At 46.8% G+C, this 23422-nt stretch overlaps 2 protein-coding genes across 3 annotated transcripts in view; one reads left to right on the forward strand and one right to left on the reverse strand.

The window, feature by feature from the left end:
- ANXA7 (annexin A7) overlaps positions 1-6440 on the forward strand; it is a 54948-nt gene extending 48508 nt beyond the window's left edge. The window contains exons 12-13 of the mRNA XM_073352833.1: positions 3908-4020; positions 6075-6440. Coding sequence (XP_073208934.1) covers positions 3908-4020; positions 6075-6197 — 236 coding nt within the window. The 3' untranslated portion in view covers positions 6198-6440. The remainder of the gene's footprint in view (positions 1-3907; positions 4021-6074) is intronic.
- The window catches only part of PPP3CB (protein phosphatase 3 catalytic subunit beta), an 86504-nt gene continuing 67694 nt past the window's right edge, over positions 4613-23422 (reverse strand). Inside the window, exons 15-16 of one of the 2 annotated variants that reach the window (XR_012159915.2) lie at positions 5718-5939; positions 4613-5012 (exon numbers count right to left, since the gene is read on the reverse strand). The gene's annotated coding sequence lies outside the window, so the exon portion shown is untranslated. The remainder of the gene's footprint in view (positions 5013-5717; positions 5940-23422) is intronic. The other variant, XR_012159917.2, reaches the window with a different exon arrangement.

A 23422-nucleotide genomic window follows, 5' to 3' on the forward strand; every position in this document is an offset into this window, starting at 1 on the left:
CTCCTCTAAGTTCGCTGTGTGGCAGCCGCCCAGCAGGCTATCAATTGCCCACAGGTCAGCTGTCGCTCCCCCCACTAATGCTGCTCCTGCCCTCTGCCTTGGAGCTGCTCACTGGAGCCTCCTGCTTGCTGTGCGGGGGGCGGGGAGGTGGGAAGAAGGGGGCTAATGTCAGGGTTTCCCGCTCCTGCACCCTGCTTACCCCATCTTCCATAGAGCAGGGGGACACATGACAGGGCTCAGGACAGAGGGAGTTTCCTGGCAGCAGTTGCTGTCTCAGCTTGATTAACTTAAAAAGGCAGTGTACTTAGAGTGGGGTCAGCATACTTAAAGGAGCAATAAAAAGAAAGGGAGGACTTGTGACACCTTAAAGACTAACAAATTTATTAGAGCATAAGCTGTAGCTCACGAAAGCTTATGCTCTAATAAATTTGTTAGTCTTTAAGGTGCCACAAGTCCTCCCTTTCTTTTTGCGGATACAGACTAACACGGCTGCTACTCTGAAACCTGTTAAAGGAGCAGTGCGCATCTCTCTCTCTCACACAGAGTGTGTGTCTGTCTGCCATGCTGTCTCCCCTCCCTCCATTTGTGCTGCCTTGTAGAGTGTGAGGCTACATTAACAACGAGTTAACCCTTGAGGGCTCAGCCAATTGCTAGTTCATCATTTAGCAATAAGGCAGTCCCTGGGAAATATCCCACCCTCTGACTTCACCACCTCAACCAAGCTTCACAATCATCATTGCTGTGTACCAGTATTAAATTGTTTGTTTATAACTTATACTGTCTCTGTGTGTTTCTGGTGAAAAAAATTTCCCTGGAACCTAACCGCCCCCTATTTACATTAATTCTTATGGGGAAATTGGATTCGCTTAACATCATTTTGCTTAAAGTCACATTTTTCAGGAACATAACTACATCGTTAAGCGAGGAGTTACTGTACATGCAAACAAATTAACTAGATTTAAAAAGTCATGATTAATCACACAATAATAGAATACCAGTTTTAATGTATTATAAATATTTTTGGATGTTTTTCAACATTTTCAAATATATTGATTTCAATTACAATACAGAATATGAACTGTGCAGTGCTCACTTTATATTTCTTCTTGTTCAACCAATTGCTAAGGCAAATATGTTTGTTTACATTTATGGGAGATGCTGCTGCCTGCTTTTTATTTACAGTGTCACCTGAAAGTGAGAACAGGCACTCACATGGCACTGTTGTAGCCGGCTTTGCAAGATATTTACATGCCAGATATGCTAAACATTTGTATGCCCCTCCATGTTTTGACTTGTAGGCACTAAAGTTTTACATTGTTTTGTTTTTGAGTGGAGTTATGTAAAAAGAAATAAAAATAATAATTCTACATTTGTAAGTTGAACTTTCACGATAAAAAGAATGCACTACAGTACTTGTATGAGGTGAATTGAAAAATACTGTTTTTTTACAGTGCAATTATTTGTAATCAAAATAAAGTGAACACTGTACTCTTTGTATTCTGTTGTAATCGAAATAAATATATTTGAAAATGTAGAAAAAATTTTTAAAATATCTATAATAAATTTAAATTGGTATTTTATTATTATTTAACAGTGGGATTAAAACTGCACTTAATCATGACTATTTTTTTACTCTCACAATTATTTTTTTAATTGTTTGACAGCCTTAAAAGCTAGGTAAGAGACAATCCAACTCAGCAATCTATGAATTGTCATAAGTGTTTTGAAACTACTTGATGTGTTCACCTTTTATATTACCACCCCCAGAACTTGCCAAAATAGAAGTATTCTAAGTGCTGACTAAAAGTTGAACTTTTATTTTGATTATAATTCAAGTACAGTGAGCTCAATTTGAAACAAGCTGGCTTTCTCCAAACTAAATCCAAGTAAGGCATATTTAACTCTTTTCAGTTCCCCTCATTCTGAATTAACTTCATAGAACAGATTTACTGAACATTGTACTTTAATGTTAATTTGTATCACAATGCTCAGATCTACTCTAAACAGAAGAGTAAAGAGTTTAAGAGCAGGTGTCACTTTTAAATAGAGTGCTTACAGCTAAATTTGTTTTCAGAAACACTAAGGAAAGACAGGAGTGTGGGCCCCTCTGACCCAGATGACTCACAAGAGGTCCTTTCTGACATACTATACAAGTCGGGCTGGAATTCCTATATTTTTCATTTAGAAGCTACTTGACCTACAATAAAAATCTTAATTTAAGCATCACAAGTTCTATAGAAAATGGAGCAAAAGTTTTTCTAAAGGTTTCCTGTCATCATCTGATTAATTTCTTATTCTCACAGTTCACAAAGCTAATGGACCATGATAAGGGCTCTACCAAATTCACGGTAAAAGGATTTTAAAATTAGTTAATTTCAAGGTTTCAGATGTTTACATCTGAAATTTTAAGGTAACTATGGGGGTCCCGTGTGTGTGTGGGGGGTCCACATGGGTATTGTAGGAGTGTTGTGGGATTGCCACCCTTAATTCTGTGCTGCTGCTGGCAGGGGCACTACCTTCAGAGTTGGGCAGCTGGAGAGCAGTGGCGGCTGACCAGGCCCCAACTCTAAAGCCAGCGCCCTGCCAGCAGCAGTACAGAAGTGAGGGTCACAGGGCATAGGGGTGTGGGTTACTATACATCTGGGTTTTCCCAGCAGTCTCCCACCCAGGTCAAGAGTTGTCCCAGCCACAGAGCTTCCTGCAGCCGGGGGAGGTTCCAAGAGGTGGGTCTGACCCTGCTCTGGGAATAGCCCCTGCAGAGGAAGAGGATGTCCTGTTCCTCCCTAGCCTGGGCAGGGACTAGCAATGGTAAGAGTCCCTGCATGCGGTGCCCCCAGCCCTGCCTCTCCTCTACAATAGCAAGATTTCATGGTCTGTGACACATTTTTCTCGGCTGTGAATTTGGTAGGGCTGTAATCATGGTCGATTTGAAAGAGTAACCATTAGCATAATTTATAATAAAGGGATTCCTGAAGTTTAGAAAACCCCAAACTGTTTTTATTATTAAGCTGTTGTAGTTAATGTTCTGACTCTACCTCTTAACAGTATATTGTAGAATCCATTCTTACTCTTTATCAGCCACCTATGTAGGGTGGTGTCCTTTCGTCAGCTATCCTTGATGTTGGTGCCACAAGATTGCTATGCAGAGCCCTTCTAAGCTATGCCCCATTTGAAGCACTGTAAAAAGATCAATACTTGTTGAGAGCACTTTTTTTCTTGAAACTAATTGTGACCTATTAATTGGCATTCATATAATGTGATGTGGAAACCTATCCAATAGGAACTGAACAGAGACCAGCCAGTGAATGGTGATAATTTTCTATTGGTACTTATGCTGTTGGAGTTCTAGCTAAGAAGCTAGAGGTAAAAATCTTTGAATTCCAGTACCAATCACCCACTGGAAAGATTTGTTTTTTAAAATTACATGTCCCCTTACATGATTTTTGTTATTGAATTAAGGCTTCTTTACTTGTCAAAAGTGCTGTCTTCATGGCTGAAATGAGTTATAAAATGATTTGGCCAACTAGCAATGATGGGGCTACTAACCTGTGTAAAAAGGTACCCATGTTTAGTGAAGCTTAGCCACTTCTTGTGGCTATGAAATTATTTTACCAGTGACAATAAGGCCTAAGTTGAAAGATTCAGTAACAAAACAGCTATGTTTCCAAACCTCAAAGAAATGTGATGAGATGCACAGAATAGAATTTAGCCAACAAAAAAATTGCTGAACTGTGACCAGCATGGGTCTTGCATGAGGAAGAATCACAAAGCAATAAGAGGAACTGTTTCAAAATACCATGTATACTATCTGCTAGATCAACTATTTAATTCTACCAAATACAACCATGTGAATAGTGACTGCAGTATACATTGTTTGAAATAACCTTGTAACTACACTTTCTTGTAGTGCAATGTGCTCTAAATTGCCCAGCCTTTTTTGCTGAGAGACTTCACCATTCCATGAAAGGAGCTGGCACAGATGATTCTACACTTGTCCGAATTGTAGTCACTCGCAGTGAGGTAAGAATCTTCCTCTTCCTTTCCAAAAAATGAGGAGGAAGCAGGAGTTTAAAAATTTTGGATATATACTGCACATGTAGTGAAAAATCAATGTATCCTAACCCGTTTTGCGCTCCTTGTCACCTATATGGAGCTGTCAGAATTAGTCTATGCAAATGTAGTTCTTACTCTGAGAATCAGCTGAACAAATTCACTTGCAAATATTCACAAAGCAGTCTAGATTTCAGCCCGTTCACAAGAAATTCATCCAGCCTAGGTGCTGTTAATCTCGTGGAATTCATGGGTCTGTTTGCTATAAAGTTAGCAGCCAGGGAGCTGTTTTCTTGAATTAGTCTTCATTAACAGTGAAAGGGGATGAGAGAATGGTCTGAATATTTGGGAAGGAACCACTCCAGCTAGCAATTACCATATCCTTTGCCAGGGAATTGCTGCTTCATTCAGGGAAGGGAGAATATTTGAGTTCTAGGACCCTATAGAACTGCAGGGCTGAGCCTCCTACTCTTGGGGGTGCATTCTGTGCCAAAATATTAAAAATTCTGCACAGAGAATATAAAAATTTCTTTGTCAAAATAACACTACCTAATCACACCAGTTTCAATTATTTTGGTAATTTATTTCAGAATACCTGTTTTGTCAGTAATAATACAGACAATACAATACAAAATTTCTCCCAGCAGTAGAAAGTTAAAGAAACCCCTATGACAACCCAGTTCCTGTTTCTCTGCCCCAGACACCCACAACCCCTCTCCCCAGAGCCCAGCCACTATGCCCAACCCCCCCACCCTGCCAATACACCCAAACCACCTCCCCCAACAGAGCCCAGACACTCCAGACCCCAGGGATCCAGAGGGAGAAACTGCATGATGTTGGGATCTGGGCTTCCATGGAGTTTCCTACGCTTCGCTGCCTCCTTCCTTCAGGGCATGCTGGGAACCTCTCCCTCACCTTGTCTTCTATTTGTGACTTGTGGCCAGCAGCACTGCAGCCTATTTCTGTGGAAGAAAGGAAATTCTGTGTGCACAACATTCATTTCTGCAAAATTCTGCATTGCACACTGGTGCAGAATTCCCCTATTACTTTTCCATTTATCATCAATTTACCACTTCTATGAAAGTTCTTCAAAGTTTCGTTGGAGGAAATGATTGAGCTTGCTCAGTTTCTTTTGTCGGTGGCTGCCTCCTTCCTCCTCATGGTTTCAAAAATGGACTGGTTAAGCAGCTTACCTCACTGTTTCTGAATTTTATGTTCCGAAGAAGAGGCTTCCCTACTTGTGGGGGTGGAGCTAGCACTCATGTGAGATGAGATGCTTTTTGATCCTTAAAAAGAAAAGGAGGACTTGTGGCACCTTAAAGACTAACCAATTTATCTGAGCATAAGCTTTTGTGAGCTACAGCTCACTTCATCAGATGCAGTGAGCTGTAGCTCACGAAAGCTTATGCTCAAATAAATTGGTTAGTCTCTAAGGTGCCACAAGTACTCCTTTTCTTTTTGCGAATACAGACTAACATGGCTGTTACTCTGAAACCTGTCATTTTTTGTCTTTTGGGAAGGAGTCTCCCTATCAGGAGCCCCAGGCTGGCTCTTGAGACGTGGTGGGTTAACCCTGCATGTCTCATCCATTGATATGTAATTGGAGAGGAAATGCAGGAGTATTTCACTGTATGACAGCTGCCTCTTGCTTTTTCAAAGTGACTTACCCATATAGAAGCAGTGAGAAGGGACCCTGGTGTGCTTTTCCTGTTGAAGTGGACTGGAGAATTTGGGGAGACGGCCTTTCAGTCTGTCTGCTCCCAAAGGCTGAAGCAGTCTTCTTCACCATTTACAGAAGTGTCGTCTAGCTTCAGAACCTCTTAGCGATCCTGAGAGGGTATCATGCAGAGAGAGCATCTCTTTCCTTTTTGCCTGCATTGTCTGGGCTGCTGTAGGGTACAGGGAATGGACTGATGTTTTGTCTGGGTTCACTGCAAGTAGACTCTTACTCTACTACCGAATGATCCCATATTGTACAGATTGCTTGTTGAGTGTTTTATGCTTATCTTTTTCTTTTGACACAGATTGATCTTGTACAGATCAAACAGCTCTTCATGCAGATGTATCAGAAGACTTTGGCTACAATGATATCAAGTGACACAAGTGGTGACTACAGGAAGTTGCTGGTAGCAATTGTTGGTCAATAGAAAAGATTTACATTTTAACAAAGTGAAGGGCATGTAACGAAAAACTATTTTCAATATTGCATAACCAAATATGCCTTCCTAATTATGAATGATTTAAGAGTTTGTATTTTGCCTTAATTTAGAGCACATTTATACTTTACTGTATAAAAATATGTATCTGTCATTTACCTGAAGTATCAGTGTCATTTTGACCCACAGAAAATACAGCTGAGATACCACATTAAATTACTTCCTTCAAACAGCCATTATAGTACAAGTAATTTATCTGCAAAGATTCTGCAGCCCTGAGTAGTTCCACTTCTTGAAAGGTTGGTAGGGATTAGACCCTTTCACTAAAACAGTCCTGGGACACTTATAGCAACAGAATCTTCAATACTAAATTGCTTAGCCAATTATTCAAAAGAGCAACATAGCTGATCTTACCACCACCTTGACATTTTAGGGTGACAAAGCACAATAACCCCACCTAAAACCAACAGATGAAGCCTCTACAAATTAAAATAAGGCTAGGAGAGGTGGGCTACTTCAGGTTATTTGTTACAGAATCAGTTTCCACGATAATGGTAAAAAATATGACATGAGTGAGTCCAAGTATTAATGGTTTAAGTGTGTGCATGGCAAATATTGTAGAGTGGAAGTCATCAGAAATGGGCTAATATTGCTGGCCTGCCTGAATGAGTCATGATTTGATATTGTTTCGCCTGGAATGACAAGTGCACTCTAAACTAATTTTATGGTGCCAAATGAAAAATAGATAAAGGGACTTACTGATTAGATTTGGGAAGATCATGTTTACTCAGATGAATGACTGGACAGGCTATTTTAAAAAAAGCCATTATGGGGTTGTCTTAAACAAATGTAAAACACTGCATGGAAATGTTTAGAATCATAGAATATCAGGGTTGGAAGGGACCCCAGAAGGTCATCTAGTCCAACCCCCTGCTCGAAGCAGGACCAATTCCCAGTTAAATCATCCCAGCCAGGGCTTTGTCAAGCCTGACCTTAAAAACCTCTAAGGAAGGAGATTCTACCACCTCCCTAGGTAACGCATTCCAGTGTTTCACCACCCTCTTAGTGAAAAAGTTTTTCCTAATATCCGATCTAAACCTCCCCCACTGCAACTTGAGACCATTACTCCTCGTTCTGTCATCTGCTACCATTGAGAACAGTCTAGAGCCATCCTCTTTGGAACCCCCTTTCAGGTAGTTGAAAGCAGCTATCAAATCCCCCCTCATTCTTCTCTTCTGCAGGCTAAACAATCCCAGTTCCCTCAGCCTCTCCTCATAAGTCATGTGTTCCAGACCCCTAATCATTTTTGTTGCCCTTCGCTGGACTCTCTCCAATTTATCCACATCCTTCTTGTAGTGTGGGGCCCAAAACTGGACACAGTACTCCAGATGAGGCCTCACCAATGTCGAATAGAGGGGAACGATCACGTCCCTCGATCTGCTTGCTATGCCCCTACTTATACATCCCAAAATGCCATTGGCCTTCAGGGCACACTGCTGACTCATATCCAGCTTCTCGTCCACTGTCACCCCTAGGTCCTTTTCCGCAGAACTGCTGCCTAGCCATTCGGTCCCTAGTCTGTAGCTGTGCATTGGGTTCTTCCGTCCTAAGTGCAGGACCCTGCACTTATCCTTATTGAACCTCATCAGATTTCTTTTGGCCCAATCCTCCAATTTGTCTAGGTCCTTCTGTATCCTATCCCTCCCCTCCCAGTTTAGTATCATCCGCAAATTTGCTGAGAGTGCAATCCACACCATCCTCCAGATCATTTATGAAGATATTGAACAAAACCGGCCCCAGGACCGACCCTTGGGGCACTCCACTTGATACCGGCTGCCAACTAGACATGGAGCCATTGATCACTACCCATTTGTTAAAACCCAAAGCTGTGTGCTAAAAGGCAAACTATACTTCCTTTTGTATGGACAGACACATGGAATGCTCAAAGTAGAAGCATTAGCATAAATGGTAGGAAGAAAATCTGAAGTTCTTAGTAACATGGAAAAATGTTAAGTGATTTAACTTGACAGTTCCCCTTAAAAACGTGTAGACACCAACTGGGGAAAAAAATTTCCAGGAAACCTAGGGCTGGTCTACACTACAGCCATCCTCCCACTGATATAAGTGCCTAACTGCACCACCACAAGAGACGTAAGGCTTGTGTCAGTGCAGTTGCGGGCAGGGCAATGTTTTTGTAGACACTGTGTTCCTTACAGTGGCTGTCTTGTCAATTTCACCGCAGAAAACACAAAATTGACAAGAAAGCAACCCCCCCAAGCTGGGGCAAGAAGTCCAGGGAGCTTTGGACCCCAATCTCTGCTGAGAAGCCTGAGGGGCCTTCGGTCAGCCAGGAGCCGGGCAGCCTTGACAATTTCATGGCGTGGGGAGCAGAGGGGGGCATGAGAAGTCCAGGCCAGCTTCCCCCCCACTCCTGGCAGAGAGACCAGGCTCTCAACTCCCCACACTGCCTCTCTTAGGTTGGTGAAAGTGTGCACCACTGCAGTATGTTGACTTAGGTTTCTATTGTAGACATACCCCTAGTTTAGAAGGGGTCAGTTACAGCCACCTGTTGCTGATGAATAACCTGCTCCTGTACAACATACAGAACTCAACTCTCTCTGAGTTCAGTGGAGGCCAACAGTGCTCAGCAGGCTCGTGTCTTTGCAACAGCTATGGGTGCTTGGAAGAAGTCATTGTCTGGAACTTTGCGTTCACTAGCAGCTAATATTTCTATATTGAACTTTAAAATTGAGTAAGGATCACATAAAATGGAAACCAACACAAAAAAAAAGTGAGATGTGATGACAGCCCCACTAATATCTCAAATTAACACAACTTTTACATTAGTGCTAGTGGTAAGAAACACTTCATGAACCAGACCATTCCATGTGCTACCTCCACCTAAGATGATTTTATCTTTACACTAACCTATCAAAGGGAAGGCAGCAGATTTTGTGGGTACTGGAGAGAGGATCAAATTCTGAGGGCTTATCAAAGTTCGCTTATCTGGCCTTCATAGGGTAGAGATGCTACTCTGGGGGGCATTCTGTGCCAAAAAATTCTGCATATTTTGTCAATGTATCACGCCAGTTTCAATTATTTTGGTAATATATTTCAAAATACTTGTCAGCAAGTATGCTTAACAGTACAGAAAACAAAAAAAGATTCAGGAAAGGTTTTTTGACAACTAGATTTCTTAGTAGGCATGTTGATACAGAACATTAAGTAATAATTCATTTAAACTACAATACATCCCTCAGAAGCAGTGCAAAGGTTTGGGGAGTCGGGGTAAGAGAGGAACTGAAGTAGAGGGAAGTAGCCTGGGAGTGAACCTGGAGGTTGTTGGGTATGGTGGGAGAATTAGGGAATAAGATTTTTGGGGGGGGGGGGGGAGGGAGAGGGGGGAGAAGGAGAGGGATTGTTAGGAAGCCTCCCCCATGCAGACTCTGGCTGACCCCTAGTGTCTCCCATCAGTCAACACAACTGCACCGCTCTACTCCCTGGGCCTCCCTGTCCATTCAGCCCCTGCCCAAGTCTACCCCCCAGCAGCCCCATGGGTCTGCTCTGTCTGTTCCACTGTGAGGAACACAGCCTCTCCTCCACCCTATCTGCTGCTGGCTGCTCCAGCCCTTGGGACAGCTGCCCTCTGTTCTGCTGCCACAGCAGCCCCTGTTGGGCAAAAGGCATAAATGCAGTGCCTCTCCAGCAGAATGTATTTTCTGCAGAGAAAAAAAAAAAAATCTGCAACTGACATGAATTCTGCACAGTGGTGCAGAATTTCCCCAGGAGTAACATGCAGCCATTCACTCCTCTTATGGTGGCTGAGGCTGGTAGTGAGGGGGTCTTCTCCATGCTGTAGTGACTAGGCCCCACGCAAAGTTGAATGGCATTTCCTCCTAAGATCAGCTGGTTCTGCTGGGGAGTGTGGGTGCTCTCCTCTGGCACAAGAAGTCAATACATTAGATGACAGAAAAAACAGTTAACCACCTTTTCATAACTGTTGTTCTTTGACATGTGTTGCTCATGTCCATTCCATTCTAGGTGGGTGCTCATGTGCATAGTCATCTGAGACTTTTGCCTTAGCAGTATCCCTAGGGTCAGCTGTGGCACCCTCAAGAATGCCAGGCTCATATCAGACACCGCCCTCTCCTACGCCCTCTCAGTTCCTTCTTGCCGACAACTCTGACAGAGTGGTAGGAGGGCAGGTAATGGAATGGATATGAGCAACCCATCTCAAAGAACACTTACAGAAAGGTGGGTAACCGTTTTTTCTTCGAGGGCTTGCTCGTGTCGATTCCATTCTTGGTGACTCGCAAGTGGTATCCCTGGAAGTGGGCTCAGAGTTCATGGTCGTGCAGCTTGCAATACTGCTCTACTGAAGCCAGCATCATCTCAAGCTCGTTGAATAAGCGCTTAGTGAAATGTGAATGTATGACCAGGTAGTAGCTTTACAGATATCCGGACTGGGCACTTGGGCCAGGAAGGCCACCAATGAGGCTTGCGCTCTAGTTGAGTGAGTGGTGACAAACGCCAGTGCAGGAACCTTTGCCTGATCATAGCAGAAACGGATGCAGAAGGCGATCCAAGATGAAATTCTCTGGGCGGACAGCAGACAACCTGCCACCACAACAAATAACTGCTTCGACTTGCGAAATGGCTTGGTCCTCTCGATGTAGAAGGCTAGCGCCCCCCTGACATCAAGGGAGTGCAACCTACGCTCCTCCTCATGAGGTTTTGGACAGAAGACTGGAAAAATATGTCCTGGCTCATGTAAAATTGGGGAACTACCTTGGGCAGGAAAATCAGGTGTGGCCACAGCTGGACCTTGTCCTTCAAGAACACGGTGGTTCCGAGGTGAGTGCCCTAATCTTGGAAACCCTCCTTGCAGGGGTTGTCATCACCAAGAACGACACCTTCCAGGAAAGCAGAAGAAGAACAGAACAGGATGCTAAGAGCTCAAAGGGGGCTTGCATGAGCCGTGTGAGCACCAGGTTAAGGTCCCATGGAGGGACAGGATCCCAGACTTGAGGGTAGAGTCGCTCCAGACCCTTCAGAAACCGGATCGTCATGCCATGCGCAAAGACTTACCTGCCCTAGAACGGAGGGTGAAAGGCCGAGATAGCAGCCAACTGGACCTTAAAAGATGAAAGGGACAGTCCCTGAAGTTTAACATGCATGAGGTTGTCTAGGATCAGCTGCCACAGGCCTAACCCGTTGGGTCAAAGCGAGCACATAAATTTGGCCAGCTAGGTGACCCTAGTAGAAGGCTTCCTGCTTCCTAGCAGGACCTGCTGGACTCAGGCTGAACACTCCTGCTCAATATTCAGCCATGGAGCAACGAAGCTGTCAGGTGCAGCACCTGTAGGTTCAGGTGCAAAAGCTGGCCCTGATTCTGTGACAGGAGATCTGGTCAGTGGGGCAGCAGCATCGGGGCCAACACTACCAGGTCCAGGAGTGTGCTGAAACCAGTGTTAGCACGGCCAAGCCGGGGCAATGAGTATGAGTTTGGCCCTGTTTCGCTTGACCTTCATGAGGACCTTTTGGAGGAACAGGACTGGCAGGAAAGTGTACATCAGAGCCCCCGACCATGGTAGCAAAAAGGCGTCTGACAGGAAACCCGTCGGTCGCCCAGAATGAGCAGAAACAGTGGCACTTCCTGTTCTGGTGAGTCGCAAACAGATCCACCTGGGGAGATCCCCTCTTCTGGAAGATCCTGTCCACCACCTCAGGGTGAAGAGACCACTTGTGGCGAGACAAGAAGGTTCTGCTGAGGTGATCTGCCAGGACATTCCTGGCTCCAGGAAGGTGTGCTACCACAAGATGAATGGCATGCTGAACACAGAAGTCTCAGAGACTGAGAGCTTCCTGACAAAGAGCTGAGGATCTGGTTCCGCCTTGCTTGTTGATATAAAACATCATGGCAGTGTTGTCCATTACGACTTGAACCACCATGCCCTGCAAGTGGGACCGAAAAGCTTGGCAGACCAGGCGAACCACCCTGAGCTCCCTGACGTTTATGTGGAGGGAGCAGTTGACCCCCGACCAGCAGCCTTGAGTACTGAGCTTCCCCAGGTGAGCTCCCCATCCGAGGTCTGAAGCATCAGGCACCAGAGTCAGTGACAGGGATGGGGCTGCTAAGGGAACTCCCTGCGGGACTGACACAGGGTCCAGCCACCACGCCAGAGATGCCCGAACGTGGTCCAGCACTTGACTACCAAATCTAGGTCGTGTCTGTTGGAGACGTAGACTGACACTAACCATGCCTGCAATGGACGAAGATGGAGCCGGGCATGTCAAACCATGTAAGTGCAGGCAGCCATATGACTTAATAACCATAGACAGGTATGGGCAGTAGTGAGTGATGATCCCTCACACAGGATATTATCGCCAATATGCCTTGGAAGCAGGACTCTGGGAGGAATGTCCTTGCCCATGTGGAGTCGAGAACCGCCGCGATTAATTCTATTCATTGCACTGGTAAAAGGGTTGACTTACATTTACTAACAGGCCCAGGTTGTGGCATGTGGCTCGCACCAGATTGAGGCTGTGCTGCACTTGATCTCATGATCTGCCCCGATGAGCCAATTGTCAAGATAAGGGACCCCCCAGCATCTCAGGTAACCAGCTATGGGGGCCGTGCATTTTGTAAAGACCCGTGGGACCAAGGAGAGGCCAAAGGGTAGCGCTGTAAACCGGAAATGGTGCTGGCCCACCATGAAACCAATGAACCGTCTGTGTCCCGGGAAGATAGAGATATGGAAATAACTGTCTTTCAAATTGAGAAGGACATACCAGTGTCCCAGATCTAGGGAGGGAATAATGAAGGCCAGGGACACCATGTGAAATTTCAACCTTTTGAGGCACTTGTTGAGTCATGGGATGTAGGCCCCCTTTTTCCCTCTGGCTCAGGAAATAGTGGGAGTAGAAACCATACCCCCTCATTTCCTGAGAGACCTCCTCCACTGCCCCCAGTATGTTGTTTTCCTTCTGAATGAGGAATTGCTCATGAGAAGGGTCTCTGAAGAGAGACATAGAAGAGGAAGGGGGGAAAGGGGCGGCCGTAAACTGGAGGGTGTAGCTAAGTGACACTGGGCCAGGTTGCGCAGGAGAGTGGGAGGATGAAGGGCGGTGGCGGCTAAAGCCTGTGTCCTTTCTCCTCGCTGGCCCTGCCGAGACCGCCACTGCCTTGGCGGTGGAGGAACATAGCTGCCTTGTAGCCTGAGGAGTATGCATCCCCAGTGAGCAGAAGGTAGCCTGAGTGTCCTTCAGGCCGTGCAGCCTCGCATCCATCTAGTTGGAGACTAGCCTGACACCATAAAATATGAGGTCCTGAATTGAGGCCTGCATCTCCTGGGACAGGCCAGTGGTCTGGAGCCAGGAATTGCACCTCATGACCACTGCCCACCACCCATGCAACTGAGTCGGCTGCAATCCAGGCCATCTGGAGGGAGCACTGGGCCACCATGGTACCTTCCTCCACCAGAGTCCTGAACTCTTAGGACGCCTCCTGGGAAATGGAGTCCTTGAACTTGAGGATTCCCACAATTATAATTTTGCCACCCAAAACCGGAGGCTGTCCATGGAATAAAGTTTCTTGGCCTCTTTATTCTTGGGGGTTGAACAGGCAGGTCCCGGCTTGTCCTTTTCATTGGCTGCCAACATGACCAACAACCCCAGGCGCAGGTGAGCAGACAGGTATTTGAACCCCTTAATGGGGATGAAATACTTTTTCTCAGCCCTCTTGGAAGTGGGCGGAATGGAGAACGGGATTTGCCAGATGGTCTTGGAAATATTCAGGCCCCCCTCGTGTACCACGAGAGCAGGGGTGGACACGGAAAGTACATTGAACAATGTGTCCGCTTGCTCTGCCATTTCTTCCACCTGGAGGCCCAAGTTCACAGCCACCCTGCAGAGCAGTGCCTGATGTTCCCTGAAGTCATCAGGTGGACTAGTCCGGGAGCGTCCTGCCAACACCTTGTATGGGGAAAAGAAGGACGACTGGACAACTGGGTCAGGTCCTGGGGTGTCATCACCCACCAGGGAGGGAGGTCTTGGAGTTGGCACCAATTCTTTGCCCGCAGCACCTACTGGCATGTCCTGCACCAATCCTGGTGCCATCAGTGCTGTCCTGGGTTTGTCCAACGCAGCGAGAGAGGGGTTGGTGAGATTGGAGCATAGGCTAGTAGATATGCCCGAGGTATTCCAATGAGGCCATTGTATCACCCGCTAGCCTTGCTGCCAGGTTGGCATCGCCGCAGCGGATGCACCCTCCGGAGCCCAATTGCGCCGCTGTCTAGGTGAGGGACTGAACTTCTTCTCCAAGCTAGAGAAGTCCTCAACCTCCGGTGACTAGGGTGGGGCCACCGAAGCCTGGGTCTGGCAGCTAACCATCTCCGCAGGTGACCAGTGCCAGGAACAGTCTGACCAGTGCCAGGAGCATGGAGAGCGGTGCCATGTTGGAGAGCATCCCAAGGTCTTGGGAACAGCGACTGACCATGCGACAACAACCATTGCTGACTGTGGGGCGACAGTCTTCTTCCTCTCATGACTGCAAAGGGCAAGCTCCAGCTCGAAGGCAGAGAATGGAAGCGCAGTGCCAACGACCTGTATCACGAAGACCAAGAACATGGCGATCTAGGGCTCTGCCTTGGTTCTGAATATTGGCAGCGCTCTCTTGACATATGCAAGGCCTTTCCGGCAGGCTTGTCCTCATGGGGAGCCTTAGCCAGTTCCAACGCCACATGTGGGGCCAGTTGCGACAGGAGTGCTCATTGCACTTCCAGCACTGAAAGACCTCCAATTAAAAGAAAAATAGCCACACCTGGCTGGAGACATTCCACTAGAGAACTGGTTAAGGGAGACATTTTCATGACTCAGTATACTTACAAGGCAACAGCAACTTTTACAGAGAAGCCTTGAAATGGACTTTTGTTTATGAAAATAATATAAATGAGTAAACACAGTAATTTTGGATGATGGGGTTACATACAATGATGAGCTGTCAAAATCTTAACAACCAGTTCCCTCCTCACCCCACGAGGGGGTTGTGCCCCGCCCCCCAGGATTCCTGCCCCATCCAACCCCCTGCGTTCCTTGACGCCCCCACCCCCAAGAACCCTGCCCCATCCACCCCCCTCCCCTGTTCCCTGACTGCCCCCAGAACCGGGCAGGAGGGACTCGTGGGCCACTGTAGTGGGTGCCCACCCAGCCCTAAGAAATAGAGGGACCTGCCAGGGGGCGAGGTGGGGAGTTCCGGCAGTGCATACCTGGGGCAGCTTCCAGGAAGCATCCGGCAGGTTCCTCTGGCTCCTACGGGCAGGGTAGAGTAGCTTGGGGGGGGGGGGGAAGAGCGGGAGAGTGGCCACTCTACCCACTGATCACATCAAAAGTGGCGCCTTAGGCACCGACTCTGTGGGTGCTCCAGGGCTGGAGCACCCATGGGGAAAATTTGGTGGGTGCAGAGCACGCACTGGCAGCTCCCCGCCCCACGCCTGGCCCCAGCTTGCCTCCACTTCTTCCCCTGAACGCATCGACCTGCTCTGCTTCACCGCTCCCTCCGGCTTCCTGTGAATCAGCTGTTCGCACAGGAAGCCTGGGAGGGCTGAGAAGCAAGCGGCGGCGTAGCGCTCAGGCCCAGGGAGGCGGAGGCGAGCTAGGGCGGGGAGCGGTTCCCCTGCACGCCCCCCCGGGTTACCTGCTGCGGCGCAGGCAGCCCTCCTCGTGCCCCCCCACCCCAGCTCACCTCGGCCTCTACGGGCCTGAATGCAAAGCCGCCACTTGCTTCTCAGCCCTCCCAGGCGAACAGCTGATTCGTGGGAAACCGGGGGGTGGAGAAGCAGAGTGGGGCGGCGCGTTCAGGGGAGGAAGTGGAGCGGAGATGAGGTGAGATGGGGCCAGGCAAGGTCGCCGCCAGTGGGTGCTTTGCACCCACCAAATTTTCCCCATGGGTGCTCCATCCCCGGAGCACCCACGGAGTCGGCGCCTAAGGTGCCACTTTTGGCTGGTTGTTAAATTTAGAAGCCCTTTTAGAACCGGTTGTCCCGTGGGACAACCAGTTCTAAAAGGGCTTCTAAATTTAACTGGTTCCAGCGAAAAGGTGAAAACCGGCTCCAGCTCACCACTGGTTACATACACACACCACTAGAATTCACAGTGTAGCATAAATGAGCATTCAGTTCCCAGTTCAGGTCACTCAGTGACAGCAAGTCTTTTCACAGATCTGAAAAAACAACTGCTTAGAAGTCTGCCATAGAGTGGTAGAAGATGGCCCATTACCATAACTCATGCTAAACATTTTGGGCCTTATTGTCAGTTACACTAAAGCCCTCTTACAGTACAGTAATGGGCAGCAATAGCCTCTGAGAATACAACCCATCCCCAGTCAGTGTAAAACTGGCATGAGGACCCTGCATTAACCCCCTCCAGTGTAGAAGGATTGGGCATGTGACCAGAGCGTACTACACTACAGCTATTTTTCATTTCCCAGGCCTGTAACTAGACTCTGAACAGCAAAGTGTAAGGTAGAGCAGCCCTGAGACTGCTCTAACTTACACTAAGGTCCAGGTAGGTCCCTATACAGCCAAGTACAGGGAACATAAAAGTGACAGCCATCTCTGCTCCCCGCTCTTAGCACAGAAACAGGACAGACAACAAGTAAGCTAAAGGAGATGAGAGCTTACATTACAGTGGTAAGGACTACTGGATAGAGCACTAGATTTGGCATGGAAACCTGGGTTTAATTACTGGCTCTGCCACAAGCCTGCTGGGTGACATTGGGCAAGTCACTTCCCTTTATGTGAAACAGGGATGATCATAGAATCATAGAATATCAGGGTTGGAAGGGACCTCAGGAGGTCATCTAGTCCAACCCCCTGCTCAAAAGCAGGACCAATCCCCAATTAAATCATCCCAGCCAGGGCTTTGTCAAGCCTGACCTTAAAAACTTCTAAGGAAGGAGATTCCACCACCTCCCTAGGCAACGCATTCCAGTTTTCACCACCCTCCTAGTGAAAAAGTTTTTCCTAATATCCAACCTAACCTCCCCCACTGCAACTTGAGACCATTACTCCTTGTTCTGTCCTCTTCTACCACTGAGAATAGTCTAGAACCATCCTCTCTGGAACCACCTCTCAGGTAGCTGAAAGCAGCTATCAAATCCCCCCTCATTCTTCTCTTCTGCAGACTAAACAATCCCAGTTCCCTCAGCCTCTCCTCATAAGTCATGTGTTCCAGACCCCTAATCATTTTTGTTGCCCTTCGCTGGACTCTTTCCAATTTATCCACATCCTTCTTGTAGTGTGGGGCCCAAAACTGGACACAGTACTCCAGATGAGGCCTCACCAATGTTGAATAGAGGGGGATGATCACGTCCCTCGATCTGCTCGCTATGCCCCTACTGATACTTAGCATCTTTGTAAAGGGCTTTAAGATCCACTGATTAAAAGGCACTGTATAAGAGGTAGAGATTATTACCAATAACCAATAACTATCAGCAACTAGGACAAATCCAACTAGTAATATTTGATGAATCAGTGACCAGAAGGCTCAGCAAATTTAGGGCACTGCTATGCCTCTTACAGAACAGCATTTAACAATTTTGGCCCTATCCATTTTAGCTGGTCCTAGATTAATGAGATGTAATATTTAAGCAACACTAAGCAACAGAGGTCATGTTGATTTTCTGTTCATAATTACAACCTTCAAAACAAATTGGTAACTTTTCTAAAACTGAGCGAGATCTTCAGAACTCATCTCATGTCCAGTGAGAAAGAGTTTCTCTGCGGCAACCATCGGAGGTCAGGACACACTAGTAAAGGACTTGTTAACATAAAACTCCAAATCTCTAGAGTAAACTCAGTGGAATGTCAAAGAACTGCCCTGTCTTTAGGGGTGGAGGAGCAGAGAGGGAGACCAAAGAGAAGCAAAATTAGCTAGCAAACGTATAAACCTTTTACATGAAGAGTTTGTCAGTGCTTTCCTTTGTGATGGTGTTAAAATCCAACAATTTTCAGAAAATTGTCTTTTTAACTGATTCTTGATTATTGGGTTTGATTAGTTAAGTATTCCCAGTGGAGTGCATGTGAGAGAGATTTACTGGACAGTAATAGTTCGGTTTTGATTCTTTGTTTCTGATGGGAGAAAAGGGCTTGTAAATTTAAGTATCCAGGAAGCACTGTAATTCGGAAGGAGCTTGTGACAGGGTGTATCTATCCTGCACTGGCTCCATAGTGGTTAACGGTGCCTTGCAGGCTGAGGAAGCCCCACCCCTCCACCCCTGCTGGGCACGTTCAGCCTGGAGACAGGGTGTAAAGGGAAGCAGCAGAGCTCACTTGGGCTGGACTGCAGAGGACAAAGGATGTGTACTGCAAGCTTCCTCCAGAGAGCTATGGGAGCCCCACTCCCCAGAGGCCAGGAATGCCGAACCCCAGGCAGACTCCGGACTGCCTGTGGAGATGTGGGAGGAAACTGAGCTGTCCGAGATCTCGCCAGCCAACAACCCCAGGGACCCAGAGGACCCGCGAACTGCCGCACTGGAAGACAGGGTAGGAAGTGACTCAGGGGAAACAGACACTGGTCTGGTCATAGGACCAGGAAACCCATCAGTGTGTTTTGGCTGGATCTTCATTGACCCCTTGGCGGAACCACCCACCGTTAGGGCCCTGGGCTGGGACCCGGTGGAGTAGGGCGGGCCTGGGTCCCCCTACCCCCAGGTGCCACCCCACCCCTGTGGGGAGGCCAGCCTCCCTACCTTAGGCCAAGAGGCCTGAGCTCCCCAGACTGTTTGGTTCTCCACCCTGCTGGAGAGTCTGAACCTCAGACCATTTGGTGCTCCGCCCTGATTAGTAGCCCAATCTGCTCTGACTATTAGGTCATGTTGCCCTGCGAGCAAGAGTAGCCAAAACGATTCTGACTACTATGCCGCACTCTCCTGTTTTGTGGGTTAGATTCTAGCAGGCCAAGGCATAGATAGATTCTAGCAGCCAAGGCATAACCCCGTATCGATCATACACATGACATCTACATTTTTCTACATCAGCATTTTGGATGCACAATCAGAGAGGAGCTGGCAATCCACTTTCAGGATTTCCATGTTGTGGATTCAGAGTCCTATGATCAATTAAACTCTGCAAAGGGAAGATAAGATTTTCATCAAAACGTCATTTGCAATTATTCCCTTAACTGGAATTGTGTGTGGCTCCAACACCACTTTTTACAAGTCATTACCCTCCGATCCCACTGAGGGTTACCAAAAGAAACTACACTATTTCCTCAAGAAACTCCCTGAAAAAGCACAAGAACAAATCCGCACAGACACATCCCTGTAACCCCGACCTGGGGTATTCTATCTGCTACCCAAGATCCATAAACCTGGAAATCCTGGGCACCCCATCATCTCAGGCATTGGCACCCTGACAGCAGCATTGTCTGGCTATGTAGACTCTCTCCTTAGGCCCTATGCTACCAGCACTCCCAGCTATCTTCGAGACACCACTGACTTCCTGAGGAAACTACAATCCATCGGTGATCTTCCTGAAAACACCCTCCTGGCTACTATGGATGTAGAAGCCCTCTACACCAACATTCCACACAAAGATGGACTACAAGCCGTCAGGAACAGTATCCCCGATAATGTCATGGCAAACCTGGTGGCTGAATTTTGTGACTTTGTCCTCACCCACAACTATTTGGGGACAATGTATACCTTCAAGTCAGCAGGACTGCTATGGGTACCCGCATGGCCCCACAGTATGCCAACATTTTTATGGCTGACTTAGAACAACGCTTCCTCAGTTCTCATTCCCTAACGCTCCTACTCTACTTGCACTTCATTGATGCCATCTTCATCATCTAGACGCATGGAAAAGAATCCCTTGAGGAATTCCACCACGATTTCAACAATTTCCATCCCACTATCAACCTCAGCCTGGACCAGTCCACACAAGAGATCCACTTTCTGGACACTACAGTGCTAATAAGCGATGGTCACATAAACACCCCCTATACCGGAAACCGACTGACCACTATATGCCTATCTACATGCCTCCAGCTTTCATCCAGACCACATCACATGATCCATTGTCTACTGCGAAGCTCTAAGATGCAACCGCATTTGCTCCAATCTCTCAGACAGAGACAAACACCTACAAGAGTTCTATCAAGCGTTCTTACAACTACAATACCCACCTGCTGAAGTGAAGAAACAGATTGACAGAGCCAGAACAGTACCCAGAAGTCACCTACTACAGGACAAGCCCAACAAAGATAATAACAGAACGCCACTAGCCATCACCTTCAGCCCCCAACTAAAACCTCTCCCACTTATCTTGAAGGACAACCCATCACTCTCACAGATCTTGGGAGACAGGCCAGTCCTTGCCTACAGACAGCCCCCAACCTGAAGCAAATACTCACCAGCAACCACACACCACACAACAGAACCACTAACTCAGGAACCTATCCTTTCAACGAAGCCCGTTGCCAACTGTGTCCACATATCTATTCAGGGCACACCATCATAGGGCCTAATCTACACCAGCCACACTATCGGAGGCTCGTTCACCTGCACATCTACCAATGTGATATATGCCATCATGTCCCAGCAATGCCCCTCTGCCATATACATTGGTCAAACTGGACAATCTCTACGTAAAAGAATAAATGGACACAAATCAGACGTCAAGAATTATAAAGTTCAGAAACCAGTCGGAAAACACTTCAATCTCTCTGGTCACTCGATTACAGACCCAAAAGTTGCAATTCTTCAACAAAAAAACTTCAAAAACAGACTCCAACGAGAGACTGCTGAATTGGAATTAATTTGCAAAGTGGATACAATTAACTTAGGCTTGAATAGAGACTGGGAGTGGATGGGTCATTACAAAAAGTAAAACTATTTCCCCGTGTTTATTCCCCCCCCTCCACCCCCACTGTTCCCCAGACATTCTTGTTAACTCCTGGAAATGGCCCACCTTGACTATCACTTCAAAAGTTTTTCTCTCCCCCCACCCCACTCTCCTGCTGGTAACAGCTCATCTTAAGTGATCACTCTCCTTATAGTGTGTATGATAAACACCCATTTTTTCATGGTCTGCGTGTATATAAATCTCCTCACTGTATTTTCCACTTTATGCATCTGATTAAGTGAGCTGTAGCTCACAAAAGCTTATGCTCAAATAAATTGGTTAGTCTCTAAGGTGCCACAAGTACTCCTTTTCTTTTTGCGAATACAGACTAACACGGCTGCTACTCTGAAACCTGTTCAATTAAGTAGAGAGGGGCTGAATGTTACTGTCTATTACTGAGAAACATCTAGTTCTAGGAACACACCTAACTCTGTCCTTGTGTCTTAGAGCAGTTCTCCAAAGTAAATACATAGCCGGAACCTAACAAATTAGGGAAAATAAGTTTCCAGAGGGTAGGAACTGTCCCTTCAGCTCATTCCACTAAAGGTATAGAGGGTATGTGAAATCTTTTCTAAGGAATCACATTTCAACTCAGTCTTATCCCACTGTACTGCAAACTTCTCTAATAATGCAAAAGGAGAAGGTAGAAGAGTTAACCCTCATCCAGTAAAAACATGCATGATGCCCATACTTCAAGAGAGGACATACACATCAATGCCAATTAAATTTAAAAAGCCACAGATCTTGAAGCCCCAACACTAAGATCAAGCACACCTGTACTACAGCAGTCTGGCAATAGATAGCACTCAGACAGGGCCAAATCTGAATGCTTTCTGGAAGCAGGGGCAGTAATGCAGATAAACACATTTAGAAACTAACAAAGCTGAACACTGACATTGACAAATCAGAAGGATTTCCTGCTGAAATGTGACTGGATGGTGCTAGAGTTCAGATTTTTACCCCCAACATAAGCAGGAGGGCTTCAAAAACAAACAAAAAAACCTCATCCTGAAGATCAAGTGTGTGGAGATGACAAGAGAGACAAGGTGAGTGTGCTAATATCTTTCACTGGACCAGCTTCTGTCGGTGACAGAGACAAGCTTTCAAGCCCACACAGAGCTCTTCTTCAGGCCTGGAGAATGTACTCAAGAGTATTTCTACACAGGCATAAAAAAGATGTGGATGGTCTGAATCAGCTGACTCTCAGGCCACAACACTGATAAATAGCTGTGTAGACGTTCGGGCTCGTGCTGGGGGGACTTGTTAGTGGATTACAGATTGTTGTAATAAGCCATAAATCCAGTCTCTCTATTCAGTCCATGGTTTTTAGTGTCTAGTGAAGTTATGAATTTCAGTTATGAAATATGTGTTAACTACTTATGCTAAACAATCTGTTCCATCTTCTATTTAGCTGTGACACTCTGAGTATGTTTCTAGACTTGAAGAAGAGCTCTCTGTAAACTCAAAAGCTTGTCTCTCTCACCAACAGAAGTTGGTCCAATAAAAGATATTATCTCACTGTGAGGAAGTGGGGATTTTCCCTTTTTATGTTGTACAGTAACTCCTCACTTAAAGTCATCCCGGTTAATGTTGTTTCGTTGCTGATCAATTAGGGAACATGCTCATTTAAAGTTGTGCAATGCTCCCATATAACCTCGTTTGGCTGCTTGTAGGAAGAGCAGCCCGTTGCAGCTAGCTGGTGGGGGCTTGGAACCAGGCAACCCCCCTATCAGCTCCCGGCTCCCCTAAGCTCCAAGTTCCCAGTGCAGCAGCCACCCGCAGTTCAGCTGTCCCTCCCCCGACTGCCATGTGCTGCTCCTGCCCTCTGCCTTGGAACTGCTCCCGGGAGCCTGCTGCTTGCTGTTCACAGGAGGGGGGAAGAAGGGGGCTAATGTCAGGGTGGCCCCCTCCCCCCTACTCCTGCCCCCTGCTTACCCCTTCTCCATATAGAGCAGGGTGGGGACAGGACAGGGCTCAGGACAGAGAGCTTGCTGGCTGCAGCTGCTGTCTCAACTTCCTGATTTTTTTTAAAGGCAACATACTTAGAATGGGGTCACCATACTTAAAGGGGCAATACATCTCTCTCTCTCTCTCTCCCACGCACAGGGTGTGTGTCTCTGTCTGCCATGCTATCTCCCCTCCCTCCATTCATGCTGCCTTGTAGAGTGTGAGGCTACATTAACTACATCGTTAGTTGTTGCCCTTGAGGGCTCAACCGAATGCTAGATCATTTAGCAGTAAGGCAGTCCCTGGGAAATATCCTACCCTCTGACTCCACCACCTCAACCAAGCTTCACAATCATCATTGCTGTG

The sequence above is a fragment of the Lepidochelys kempii genome, chromosome 7, assembly GCF_965140285.1.
Source record: "Lepidochelys kempii isolate rLepKem1 chromosome 7, rLepKem1.hap1, whole genome shotgun sequence".
NCBI lineage: Eukaryota > Metazoa > Chordata > Testudines > Cheloniidae > Lepidochelys > Lepidochelys kempii.